Source organism: Myxine glutinosa, chromosome 5 (genome assembly GCF_964187855.1).
Source record: "Myxine glutinosa chromosome 5, kmMyxGlut1.1, whole genome shotgun sequence".
NCBI classification, from domain to species: domain Eukaryota; kingdom Metazoa; phylum Chordata; class Myxini; order Myxiniformes; family Myxinidae; genus Myxine; species Myxine glutinosa.
In genome coordinates, this window is record NC_136265.1 from 2,305,281 (window position 1) to 2,319,477 (window position 14,197).

The window sequence follows — 14,197 nt, forward strand, 5'->3', positions numbered from 1 at the left end:
ACAAACCGTCGTGGAGACCAGAGCTGAGTACCAGCCAACACACCACACAACATTTATTTTTACTTTCGTTTTCCCCTTGTGTTGTAATTGTGTCTGAGAGGAGGATCCTCATTTAGGAATTCGATTTTACCGCACATTCATTTTGTTATCCTCACATTTATTTTCATTAAACCCATTACTTACTGCATTTATTTGTCGTGTGTCTTGTGCGTTTATTGTGTCGTGTCTTGTCGTGTGTCTTGTCTATTTATTTGTCTTGTGCGTTTATTTGTCTGTGGGGATCGGATAACCCCCATGCCACGTCCATCCGTGCAAGAAGACCAGGGAACTCCGTTGCCCTCACGTGCTGAAGAGATAACACCGCCATAGTTTAGGTATACGCCTCGGAGTTAACACTTGTTTGGCCATCTGTCACCCAAGAGTCTTAACCCCGGGGACACGACAATATGAAACAGGATTTTTCATCAAATTCCAAAAACCATCACTTACATGACTGCACTCCCAGGGAAAACGCCAGCACCTGAAACAGAAACGCAAAGAAGGTGAGATTGAGAAATAATAAATAATAAACACAAGCAAGGTGAGATTGAGAAAAAATAAATAATAAACACAAACAAGGTGAGATTGAGAAAAAATAAATAAATAAACACAAACAAGGTGAGATTGAGAAAATAATAATAATAAACACAAACAAGGTGAGATTGAGAAAATAATAATAAACACAAACAAGGTGCGATTGAGAAAAAATAAATATTAAACACAAACAAGGTGAAATTGAGAAAAATAATAATAATAAACATATCAATGTGTGCACATCGAGATGATAAAATAAATAATAAACATATCAATGTGTGTACATCAAGATTATAAAATAAATAATAAACATCAATGTGTGTACACCAAGATTATAAAATAAATAATAAACATCAATGTGTGTCCATCAAGATTATAAAATAAATAATAAACATATAAATGTTTGCACATCGAGATTATAAAATAAATAATAAACATCAATGTGTGTACAGAGATTATAAAATAAATAATAAACATATAAAGGTTTGTACATCTAGATTATAAGATAAATAATAAACATCAATGTGTGTACATCAAGATTATAAAATAAATACGAAACATATTAATGTGTGTACATCAAGATTATAAAATAAATAATAAACACATCAATGTGTGAACATCGAGATTATAAAATAAATAATAAACACATCAATGTGTGTACATCGAGATTATAAAATAAATAATAAACATCAATGTGTGTACATCGAGATTATAAAATAAATAATAAACATCAATGTGTGTACATCGAGATTATAAAATAAATAATAAACATAAATGTGTGTACATCGAGATTATAAAATAAATAATAAACATCAATGTGTGTACATCGAGATTGTAAAATAAACAACAAACACATCAATGTGTGTACATTGAGATTATAAAATAAATAATAAACACATCAATGTGTGTACATCGAGATTATAAAATAAATAACAAACGTATCAATGTGTGTACATCGAGATTATAAAATAAATAATAAACATATCAATGTGTGAACATTGAGATTATAAAATAAATAATAAACATATCAATGTGTGTACATTGAGTTTATAAAATAAATAATAAACACATCAGTGTGTGTACATCGAGATTATAAAATAAATAATAAACATCAATGTGTGTTCATCAAGATTATAAAATAAATAATAAACATCAATGTGTGTTCATCAAGATTATAAAATAAATAATAAACATATCAATGTGTGTACATTGAGTTTATAAAATAAATAATAAACACATCAGTGTGTGTACATCGAGATTATAAAATAAATAATAAACATCAATGTGTGTTCATCAAGATTATAAAATAAATAATAAACATCAATGTGTGCACATCGAGATTATATAATAAATAATAAACACATCAATGTGTGTACATCGAGATTATAAAATAAATAATAAACATATCAATGTGTGCACATCGAGATTATAAAATAAATAATAAACATATCAATGTGTGTATATTGAGATTATAAAATAAATAATAAACATATCAATGTGTGTACATTGAGTTTATAAAATAAATAATAAACATATCAGTGTGTGTACATCGAGATAATAAAATAAATAATAAACACATCAATGTGTGCCCATCAAGATTATAAAATAAATAATAAACATATAAATGTTTGTACATCGAGATTATAAAATAAATAATAAACATCAATGTGTGCACATCGAGATTATATAATAAATAATAAACATATCAATGTGTATACATCGAGATTATAAAATAAATAATAAACATATAAATGTTTGTACATCGAGATTATAAAATAAATAGTAAACATCAATGTGTGTACAGAGATTATAAAATAAATAATAAACATATAAAGGTTTGTACAACAGGATTATAAGATAAATAATAAACATCAATGTGTGTACATCAAGATTATAAAATAAATACGAAACATATTAATGTGTGTACATCAAGATTATAAAATAAATAATAAACACATCAATGTGTGTATATCGAGATTATAAAATAAATAATAAACATCAATGTGTGTACATCGAGATTATAAAATAAATAATAAACACATCAATGTGTGTACATCGAGATTATAAAATAAATAATAAACATCAATGTGTGTACATCGAGATTTTTTTTTTTTTTTTTTTTTTTTTGTATACAAGATCGAGGCTCGTGAAAGAGCGAACATTAATCACACAGAAAGACAAACAGACACACAAAACAAATAACATCGGGAGCGGTAGACAAGATGGGGAGAGAGGGGGAAGGACACAAACACAACGTTTGAGAGCAGGGACCGAGAGACATGGAGACATCGAGAGAACTGTGGGAGGGAGAGGGCTTTGGGGGGAAGGCATGGGAAGGGGGGGGGGGGGGGGTGGGAGAGGTATAAAACATATGGACACTGCCAAGACTTCCAGGAAAGAAGTTGGAATTTCAAACAAGGTGGATCTGGGGTGAATTAGTGGGGGTAGAAAAGATCAAGGTTTTGGATGGGGGAAGATAAGAGATGGTGGTGAACAGCTGTTTGAAGACCTGGAGGGAGGAGTGTGATTGAAGTGAGTGTGGGAGTTTGTTCCAGAGGCGGGAGAAAAGAGGAATGAAAGAGTGAAGGTGAGCAGAGAGCCGAGATTTCGGCAGTTTAACCATCAGAGGGTGGCTGGCAGATCTTGTGCGACCTGTAGGAATATTTGGGGGACAGAGCACAGAGAGAGCTGGGGGAGCAAGGCCGGAGAGGAGTCGGTAGAAGACAGAAAGACCACCTACCTGCCTGCGGTGAGTGAGTGAAAGGCCCTCAGAGATAGCTTCATCGCGGGAGATTCCAATGATTCTGAAAGCTTTGGATTCAACAGCGTGAAGCCGAGCCAGGTTTGAGGCAGGAGCATCAGCCCATAGGGGAGAACAGTATTCCATTGAGCTGCGGATGAAAGCCTTGTATGTGGTGAGGAGCTCAGGTGTGCCTAGAAAGGACTTCGCACGACGGAGGATGCCCAGTCGGCGACTGGCTTTGGAGGCCAGCTTGGAAATGTGGTTTTCCCAAGAAAGATCATGGCAGATGGTGAGACCCAAAAGCTTGAGCGACAGAACTTCTTGGAGAGGATTGTTGAGAAAGTAGATGGGAGGGTTGTCCAGTCGATCTTTTCGGAGAGACATAGTAAGAGTGTGAGATTTGTCAGGATTGAAAGACATGTTCCACATGTTTGACCAGTCTGTGATTTTGTCCAGGTCTTCAGAGAGTGAGGAGGCTGCAGACTGCCGATCTGAGGGAAGAGGAATGGAGCGGCAGAGAGTGGAGTCATCAGCAAAGAGATACAGAGGATTTTCCAGAGAGTCGGAGAGATCATTGATAAAGACCAGAAAAAGCACAGGGCCCAGCACACTGCCTTGGGGAACTCCAGCCTGAACGGGAAGGGGAGATGAGAGAAATCCATTCAGGGCCACACGTTGACTACGACCAGAGAGGAAGTCCGCAAGCCATGCATGGAGATTTCCATGGATACCATAGGAGGAGAGTTTGGTGAGCAGAGCTGGGTGCCAGACCGTATCGAAGGCACGTGATATGTCAAGGGAGACAGCTCTGATTTCCTGTTTGGCATTGAGGACCTCCATCCATTGTTGAGACAGCAGAAGCAGCATGTCCAGAGAAGAGTGACCTGGTCTGAAACCAAATTGATGATCAGAGATCAAGCCATTGGAGAAGAGGAAAGATTTCATATCCGAAGCAATGATGGATTCCATGACTTTGCTGATAATTGGGAGCAGGCTGATTGGTCTGTAGTTGCAAGGATCTGTTTTTGCACCTTTTTTTGTGTAAAGCGGTAATGTTTGCTGATTTCCAGGATGCTGGCAGATGACCTTGAGCAAAAGATAGGGTGAAAAGAACAGAGAGAGGGTGAGATAGAGCGGCAGAGCAGGATTTTAGGACCCGTGGGCTGATGCCATCTGGTCCAGTTGCAGAATCAGAGTCGAGGTTTGACAAAAACTCCTCCACCTTGTCAGGAGAGAAGGTCACAGAGTCCAGGAGCAGTTTGGTTCGACTGGGAAAGGTGGGAACAGAGAGAGATGGGTTTGGGACTAAGGATTTTGAGGCAAACACAGAGTTGAGGCATTCGGCTTTGTCACGTGCGATGTCAACTGTGTGGCCATTTGAGGTAAGGGAGGGGATGGAGGGGGAACAAACACCAGAAACGGATTTGACCAGACGCCACCAGGATTTGGAGGAAGGAGACAGGTTTGAGAGTTCATTCTTGAGTGAGGAGAGATAGTGCTTCCTGGCACTCCTGAGGGTAGACACACACTTGTTCCGAGCTTGGTGGAAGGAACTGAGATTTCCTTCAGTTGGATTAGCCTTCCAAGAGGCAAAGGCAAGTTGTTTCAGGGCAACTGCCTCACCACAAGATTCAGTGTACCATGGACGGGAGGAAGGGTAAGACAACTGAAGGCGAGATGGGATAAATCTGTGCATGAGAGAGATCAGTTTGCTTTGGAAGAATTCCCAGGAAGAATTGATGTTAGAGGCAGTGGAGATGGGAGACCAATCCAGACGATTGATGGCTGCTTGAAGACCGTCCCAGTCGGCCTGAGTGAAATGCCAGACTCGTCGACGCTGAGGAGGCTCTCTGAGAATGGCCAGAGAGATGTCCACTTTGACAAGCACATGATCAGAAGAACCGATTGGAGCAGAAGAAGAGCAGCAGACATTAGCAGGGAAGTTAGTCATAACCAAGTCTAGAAGAGAAGATACTCCATTGGCTGAGATCCGGGTCGGGAAATTGACAGATTGTGTCAATCCCAGTGAGTCACAAAAGTCCTTTTCTGAGGTGCCATGACTGGTGAGAGAGGAACCCACACCCAACCAGGTGGCATGATGACAATTGAAGTCACCACATATGAGGAAGAGAGAGTTGGGATGAGTGGATAGAAGTTGGTCCATGTTGTCAGACAGTGAAATGTAGATGGAGTCATCACTGTTTGGGGGACGGTACAGAACACATATGAACAAAAGGTGGGAGCGGAGAGGAAGCCGTAGCCAGAGGTACTCCTGGGGGTGAGGAGGAGAGAGGGCAGTGCAAGGAGAGTGAGGAAGAGAGTTTTTGATAAAGATAGCCACCCCACCACCAGGCCGAGGCTCAGGTCTATCATACCGGAGGAGGGAGTAACCAGGAAGAGATATTAAGGAATCAGAGACATCTTGAAGGAGGAAAGTCTCTGTTAAGCAGATCAAGTCTGGATTGTCAGAAGCAACCTGTATGGAGAGATCAGTCAGGTTTGAGCGAAGGCCCCGGATGTTTGAGGTCCATACCGTTAATGAAGAGAGAGGGGGAGCATCGGGTACAGGACAGGGGAGGGGAGGAGTAGGGTAAGATGAAGGATGAGAGGGGGAGGTAGGGAGAGCAGTTGTTAGTGTGTCAGCGATTGCCGAAGAGTTCCAAGAAAGGGAAGGATGAGGAGGATGAAAGGTTTGAAGGTGAAGGGATGAGGCACAGTGAGGGGTTGTTTGAGGGGGGGCAGAGGAAAGAAGAAGGTTGGGGGGGGGGTGGAGGTATGAGATAGAAGGGAGACGAAGTGGGCAGGAGGCAGCTTTGAGGAGGAGGGGAGAGGAGGGAGAATTGGAGAGGAATGGTATGGGGGGAGATTTGAATGGGAGGGGTTGGGGGGGAGTTTTGAAGGGGAGGAGTGAGGGGGGAGTTTAGGAGGGGAAGGGCAAGGGGGGAGTTCAGGAGTGGAAGGGCAAGGGGGGAGTTCAGGAGTGGAGGGGTAGGGGGGGAGTTTAAGAGTGGCGGGGCAAGGGGGGAGTTTAGGAGTGTAGGTGCAAGGGGAGGGATTTGGATGGGAGGGGCAAGAGGGGAGTTTAGAAAGTGGATGATTAATGAAAGACGAACATTGAAAACAAATTGGGTTTGTTGTGATTTTCAAGTTAGCAATCCGGTTCAGAATGATGGAGGAGGGATGGAATGAATGTGAATTTAGACCATGTAGTGAGGGAGACGTATAAGATATTGAATTTCTTTTTTTTGAGGTGGAATGAGTTGGAGAGGAAATTGAGAAAAGCCTTTTAAATAGGAAGAAAAACAGCGTGTTGTAAAATACCACTGAGTAAAACACTGAAGGGGAAAGGTTATACATATTTAAATAATATTTAAACAGAACCGTGAAACAGAACCGAAGATTATAAAATAAATAATAAACATATCAATGTGTGTACATTGAGATTATAAAATAAATAATAAACACATCATTGTGTGTACACCAAGATTATAAAATAAATAATAAACATATCTGTGTGTACATTGAGATTATAAAATAAATAATAAACGTATCAATGTGTGTACATCGAGATTATAAAATAAATAATAAACATATCAATGTGTGCACATTGAGATTATAAAATAAATAATAAACATATCAATGTGTGAAGATTGAAATTATAAAATAAATAATAAACATATCAATGTGTGTACATTGAGATTATAAAATAAATAATAAACATATCAATGTGTGTACATCGAGATTATAAAATAAATAATAAACACATCAATGTGTGTTCATCGAGATTATAAAATAAATAATAAACACATCAATGTGTGTACATCAAGATTATAAAATAAATACGAAACATATTAATGTGTGTACATCAAGATTATAAAATAAATAATAAACACATCAATGTGTGTTCATCGAGATTATAAAATAAATAATAAACATATCAATGTGTGTACATCGAGATTATAAAATAAATAATAAACACATCAATGTGTATACATCGAGATTATAAAATAAATAATAAACACATCAATGTGTATACATCGAGATTATAAAATAAATAATAAACACATCAATGTGTGTACATCAAGACGAGACCAAAAATTTTTGTATACAGAATCAAGGCTCGTGTAAGAGCTAACACGTTACACACTAAAACATGCACTGACCCATAACACATACAATAAATAAAGGGAGTGGGAGACAAGACGGATGAGGGAGGAAAACAAACAAACAACAACAGTAGAGAACAGGGACATCGGTGAATTAGGAATCAGGCCTATATTGACCTTTTGACCTCAAAATAATCAGTGGTCGAATTCAGTGACCTGATATGCAAATCCTGTTCAAGTTTTAAGTGAATTCTTGGTGTAAAATGCCAGGTGATAGAAAAGGCCCTTGAAATGGGATACGCCATGTCGAAAAGTACAGAAAATAAGGAAAAAATAAAATAAAATCGTGTGCATGATGGAGTACCCTTGTGTTCTTAGGAGGAATCAGGTAATTCTAGAAAAGTTCATATAAATGGTGCCAATTTGATTCATGCACCTGCATGAAGAATTAAATGTATTTTCAATGCAGTTACAGTTTCTTGGTTTCAAAGAGACCTCTTCACTGCACAGGTGTACAATTCTTTCATCTAATCCAATTTGTACACATACTTCTGCAGTAGAATAGAAAACTAATATAATGTTTGGCATTTAATTTTTTTGAAGAATCATGAAGAGGTCTCTTTGAAACCAAGAAACTGTCACAACAACAACACAACAGGCATTTTAAGGCCATTTTCCCTGCAAGAGTGCGGGTTAGCCTTGCGGTCCCCATGACAATCTTCTCCATTTTGCCCTGTTAACCCCCGAGCCCGCATTTCTTCTTCGACCATCTTTAGCCAAGTCTTTCTCGGTCTTCCCCGTCCTCTACTTCCTTCGACATTCATTTCCATCACTCTTCTCAACCAGTCACTTTCATCCTTCCTCAACACATGACCAAACCATCTCAACCTGTTTCTCTTCACAGCATCCATCACAGGCTCTATTCCCATCATCTTTCGCAATTCATCATTTGTCTTCCTCTCTCTCAACGATACTCCACACATCCACCGAACCATTTGCATTTCCACCCTTTCCAGCCTTCGTTGCTGCTCTACGTTCATTACCCATGTCTCGCTCCCATAAATCATAACACTTCTCACACATGCAGCATACACCTTTCCCTTCAGCTTCAACGACACTCCCCTCCACGTCAGCATGCCACTCAGTTCCCGAAACTTCTTCCATGCATAACTCACTCGAGCAACCGTTGCCGAGTCTGATCCACCATCTCCATTCAGCATGTCTCCTAGGTAACAAAATGTTTTCACACCTTCCAGCTTCACGCTGTCTCCAAGATCCAACAACATTTCCTCCATCTGCAGCTCCCTCTGTGCACACCCTACACTTGAATGTAGCTGCCACACTGGTTAATGACCCTCTCAAACCACTACATTTTTGATGAACCCACTCAGCGCACATTGGACATTGAATGGAATTCACTCCGACACCCTTCCTGCACACAGCACATGGCCACTTCCCAGTTCATTCCACCTCACCACATGCTTTACCACTTGCCATCACCTTCGTTTTTCCGATATTCACCTTCAGACCTTTTGTCTCCATACACTCCTTCCACTTGTTCATCTTTTCCTTCAGTCCATCCATACTTTCCGCAATCAACACCAGATCATCTGCATACAACAACTCCCACGGTTAACCCTCCTTTACGTTCTGAGCCAGCACCTCCATGACAGCTACAAATAGTAGTGGACTTAGTACCGACCCCTGATGCACTCCCACCTTCACCTCAAACTCACCACTGTTCCCGTCCTTCGTCCTTAAGGCTGTGCGCTCTCTTTTGTACATTGCCATCACTACTCTGATCAACCATTCCTCCACTCCTAACTTCCTCAATGCCCATGTCACTACTTCACATGGAACCCTATCGAATGCTTCCTCCAGATCAACAAACCCAAGAAACAACTTCTTCCTGTTCTCCATATACTTCTCCTGCAACTGCCTCACAATAAAAAGCAAGGCCGGCGTTCCTCCTCCTGGCATAAATCCAAACTGCATTTCGTCGATCTTCACTTTCTTCCTTATCCTCCTCTCCAACACCCTTTCCAATACCTTCATTCCATGCTCCAATAACTTTATCGCTCTATACGAGCCACAATCCAGAGGGTCACCTTTCCCCTTGTATAGAGGGACGAGGGTACTCAGTTCCAAATCCACTGGAATGCGGCCTTCTTTCACCACCTGATTGCAGATCTCTGTCATTCTCCTCACACCCCAATTTCCCGCTGCCTTCAACATACAGTCACGTGAAAAAGTAAGTACACCCCATGTAAAGTTTTATCTTTTTCAACATATTTCAACATACAGCTATTTGATCTTCATTTCAACAATATTGATAGATAAAGGTGATATAATATAACAAATATCATGAAACATTTACATTTTGTAGTCCATTGTATAATTTAAATAAACATAAATGCAAATTTCACATGTGGAAAAAGTAAGTACACCCCTACATTTATCACGACTTCAAATACCTAAAATAAGAATCAGGTGCACCAGGCTCAGGTGCAAATGACTAGAACATCGTCAGAGAGGATCTTGGAGGAACCTGTCTTATTTAAACCTCAGAAATTTAGTTTGGTTTGCTCTTTGTTGTTGAAGTGTGCTGCGTCACCATGCCTAGATCAAAAGAGCACTCTGAGGCCTTCAGAAAGAAGGCTATAGATGCCTACAGGTCTGGGAAGGGATTTAAAAAGATCTCCAAACAATTTGAAATCAATCATTCGACTGTCCGGAAGATCATCTACAAGTGGAGAGGATTCCAAACAACTGCCAACTTGTTCAGGCCAGGCCGCCCCAGAAAGTTCAGCCCGAGAGCAGACCACAAGATGCTGAAAGAAGTCTCTAAGAATCCCAGAATGTCATCATGGGACCGACAGGTAGCTCTTGCCACTGTTGATGTCAAAGTGCACGAGTCCACCATTAGAAAGAGGCTGCACAAATTTGATCTACATGGGAGGTGTGCCAGGAGGAAACCTTTGCTGTCCAGAAAGAACATCAGGCCAAGACTAAAGTTTGCCAATGAACACCTTGGCAAAGACCAGCACTTCTGGAACAATGTGCTCTGGACAGATGAGTCAAAGGTAGAGCGATTTGGCCACAGTACCAGAAGACATGTTTGGCGAAAACCAAAGACAGCATTTGACCACAAGAACCGGATACCAACTGTAAAGCATGGTGGTGGAAATATTATGGTTTGGGGCAGCTTTGCTGCATCAGGGCCTGGGCAGCTCACCATCATAGAATCCACTATGAATTCTTAATTGTACCAGAGGGTGCTTGAGGATAATGTGAGGCCATCTGTCAGAAAGTTGAAGCTCAACCGAAGGTGGACCTTGCAACATGACAATGACCCTAAACATACCAGTAAATCCACCAATGCATGGCTGAAAAGAAAGAAATGGAGGGTTCTGGAATGGCCAAGTCAATCTTGCTAAAGGCAAAGGCTAAATCCCATCGAGATGTTGTGGGGGGATTTGAAACGAGCTGTGCATGCAAGAAACCCCTCAAACATCGCACAGCTGAAAGAATTCTGCATGTAGAAGTGGGCAAAAATTTCTCCCAGTCGATGTCTGAGACAGGTAGACAGTTATAAGAAACGCCTACTTGAGGTTGTTTCTGCCAAAGGGGGCAATACCACCTATTAGAGCCAAGGGTGTATTTACTTTTTCCACATGCGAAATTTGCATTTATGTTTATTTAAATTATACAATGGACTACAAAATGTAAATGTTTCATGATATGTTATATTATATCACCTTTATCTATCAATATTGTTGAAATGAGGATCAAATAGCTGTATGTTGAAATATGTTGAAAAAGTCAAAACTTTACATGGGGTGTACTTACTTCACAGTCACGTGACTATCTCCCACAACTCCCGTCGGCCCTCCCGCTTTTCTACTCTTCATTGCTTTTATCGCTTCCTCAACTTCCTTCTCAGTTATCTTCTCTGCCGGTCCTAAAACTGGGTTACTCTCTATGTTGCCATCCCATTCATTCTCTGCATTCAACAGCATTTCCATATATCTTTTCCATCTTCCTTTAATTACATCTGGCTCCACAACGATTTGTCCCACTTCATCCTTCAAGCAACTCACCCCCATCACATCACACCTCTCTTTCGCTATCTGCTTTGCAATCCTGAATACCGCTCTCTGACCCTCTTCCAAATAAAAGTTTTCTCCGAACTTTTTCCTACATGCCTCCTGTGCCTTTGCTACCTCTTTCTTTGCAGCCTTCTTGGCTGCCTTATAACTTTCATGCTCTGCTGTTTCTGCTCCCGTACCCTTCGCCTTCTGCCACCTTGAACTTCTTCCTCTTCTCATCAATCTTCTTTCCAACGTCATCATCCCACTACCATGTTTCCGAGTGCCTCGGTGGTCCTTTTGTCCATCCACATACCTCACCAACGGCTCCCAACAGACTATCTTTCATTGACATCCAACCACGTTCAAGCTCAACCACATCATCCTCTACCCTACTCAGCCTCTCTTTTAATGCCTCCCTCACTGTCACCTCTTTCAACCTCCACACCTTCATTCTCGGTTGGCACTTCACCCGGCGAGCTCTCCTCGCACCTTTCACCCTTATGTCACAGACAACCAAGTGGTGCTGTGAAACAGCCTCCTCCCCCGGGATCACCTTTGTGTCCCGGAGGTGCCCCCTATCTCGCCTACGCACCATCAGGTAGTCAACGGTTGTCGTCGACCCACCTGACGTGTATGTGTCAGCCATTAGGGTTTTAGCCCCATGACTCAATTGATCATAACATCTGAAATTATATATCGTGCTTCTAAAAACTGATTTGAACTCAACTGCAGGCAGAGGTGAGTGGACAAAATGTGGTTTCGAGGCTCAACGTGCAGGGTGGATCCTTAGCCTAGTAAATTAGTCCTTGAATGAATGTGCCAAACAGTAGATAAAATGCTCTCGACCCACGTACAGGAAAAAAGATGTCATCCAAACGCCTCCTTCACGAAGGGAATAATTAATTATATATCTTTGTAGTTTCAGTATGTCTCCTAAAGCAAGGACGTAACCTAACACCTCGGAAGAAATATAGACATTACATATACTTGATTGTAATGGTATTCGGCATGTGTATCCAATCATTCATCTACCATTTAGCCTAGTGTATAAGAATATTTACTTCGGCCTGCGCTCGGGTCTGATATGTTTAGATAGATAGCCAAAAAAAGCGTAGCCTATCATTATGCTTACATCTTGTTGTCTAAATTTGACCTTCTGTAGGACGGGACAATGGGAGATGTTGTCCTTATGGCCTTGTATTGCTATGTTTTTAGCGCAGATTCTTGTCTAATATTTTGCTATAAATGAAATGCCTTTCCACTTATTTTTCAGCGAGTGTCTTGAGGAATTGCCCGCTGCGTGTAGGCGGCGCATTCTTGAGCCTCGCTCCACACGTGTGTATATAATCGATTTTATTAAACATTGTTGCTCTTCTTCCTCTGATTCTTCTTCTTCTTCCTTCCCTTGAGGTCTTCGATCTCGACAATTTTGGTGTCAGGAGTGGGATACATCCAAGTGTGCAGACGAGGTGGATCCTCACGTTCCAGGTCGGGAGGGAGGCCTGCCGGCATCTAATTTGGTGGGTACGCATTTTTGCACCTCGAAATTGAAGCCTCCCGCCTTGCTTTGGACACGTGTGGACCTCTGTCGGCTGTTCCACATGGCTTGCATTCCGAACCAAATTTAGTATAAATCAGAGCAGCAGTGGGTAATGAATCGATTATACAGGGCGCCCGGGATAAGGAGGTAAGGTAAGCTTCCTGCGTGAGAAGCAGGTAGACCCATATGTGGGTGATAGATAATAGGTATTAAGTTACTCCGGCGTGAGAACTGCGTTTAAGGTTAGGAATCGGGGGGCGACCCGATCTTAGGACTACCAGGAGGGACTAGCCCAAGAAAGGTAGAATAATGAGTATTTTAAGTTAAGCTACGCACTGGATGTGTTAGAGTTCACAGGTAAGTAGGATTGAAGTGTGCATGAGTGTGCATGAGTGTGCATGAATTTATACTGTATTGTATGGAGAATGAAAGGTCAGTCACATGGTATTTGTGTACAAGGGAATGAATGATCTGTCATTGCAGCGTGTATTTGTGTTTATTGTGTGTGTGTCATTGATGTGTGTCATTGACTGACAAGGGATTCCCCAAATTGCCTGCGGGCGTTGGGCAATCCGGATGAGTAAAATTGACAGGGAATAATGAGAATGTTATGGAGAGCATGTGTAGACAGGGCTTTAAAACAAGTGTTCAATTACATCCCCACATTAACGGCTCTCCAGATGTAGCAAGGGAGAATGGGAGTGAAGGTCAAAAATAATAGGCTGTCAACCGACAGGGTGTTTATTCAACGGCATGGCCGGGGCTTGTATTTGGCCGACGTGGGATGACAGAATGCGTTGAATGAAGGCAAGAATGACATGTGATGCGGACGTGAGCCCAATCGGAAGGATGGATGGTTATGGTTTCACCCGGTCCGTTTATCTGTCTGTCTGTCCGGACACAGAGCTCTTGGGGAGAGCCAGAATGGGTTGGGTTGACCAAGATGAATGTGGACAATATATTAATTGTTTATATTAATCTATTAATCTCTGTATATTAATCTGTAAAAATATATTAATCTCTGTGTGTGTGTGTCCGTATTTGTCTGGCTTTCTGGCTGTCTATGGAGTCATGTCTCTGAACACTGATTTTGAGGGAGTTGCAGGCGTGATGGAGTTGCAGGTGCGGACCAACAGCGGTGTTC

At 41.1% G+C, this 14,197-nt stretch overlaps 1 protein-coding gene and 1 long non-coding RNA gene across 2 annotated transcripts in view; one reads left to right on the forward strand and one right to left on the reverse strand.

The window, feature by feature from the left end:
- The window catches only part of LOC137428036 (receptor-type tyrosine-protein phosphatase H), a 329,265-nt gene that overhangs the window by 296,147 nt on the left and 18,921 nt on the right, over window positions 1–14,197 (reverse strand). Inside the window, exon 2 of the mRNA XM_078777499.1 lies at window positions 490–520. Within this exon, the coding sequence (XP_078633625.1) occupies window positions 490–520 (31 nt within the window). The remainder of the gene's footprint in view (window positions 1–489; window positions 521–14,197) is intronic.
- The window catches only part of LOC144892193 (uncharacterized), a 477,241-nt gene continuing 475,973 nt past the window's right edge, over window positions 12,930–14,197 (forward strand). Inside the window, exon 1 of the long non-coding RNA XR_013623393.1 lies at window positions 12,930–13,033. This is a non-coding gene — a long non-coding RNA (uncharacterized LOC144892193). The remainder of the gene's footprint in view (window positions 13,034–14,197) is intronic.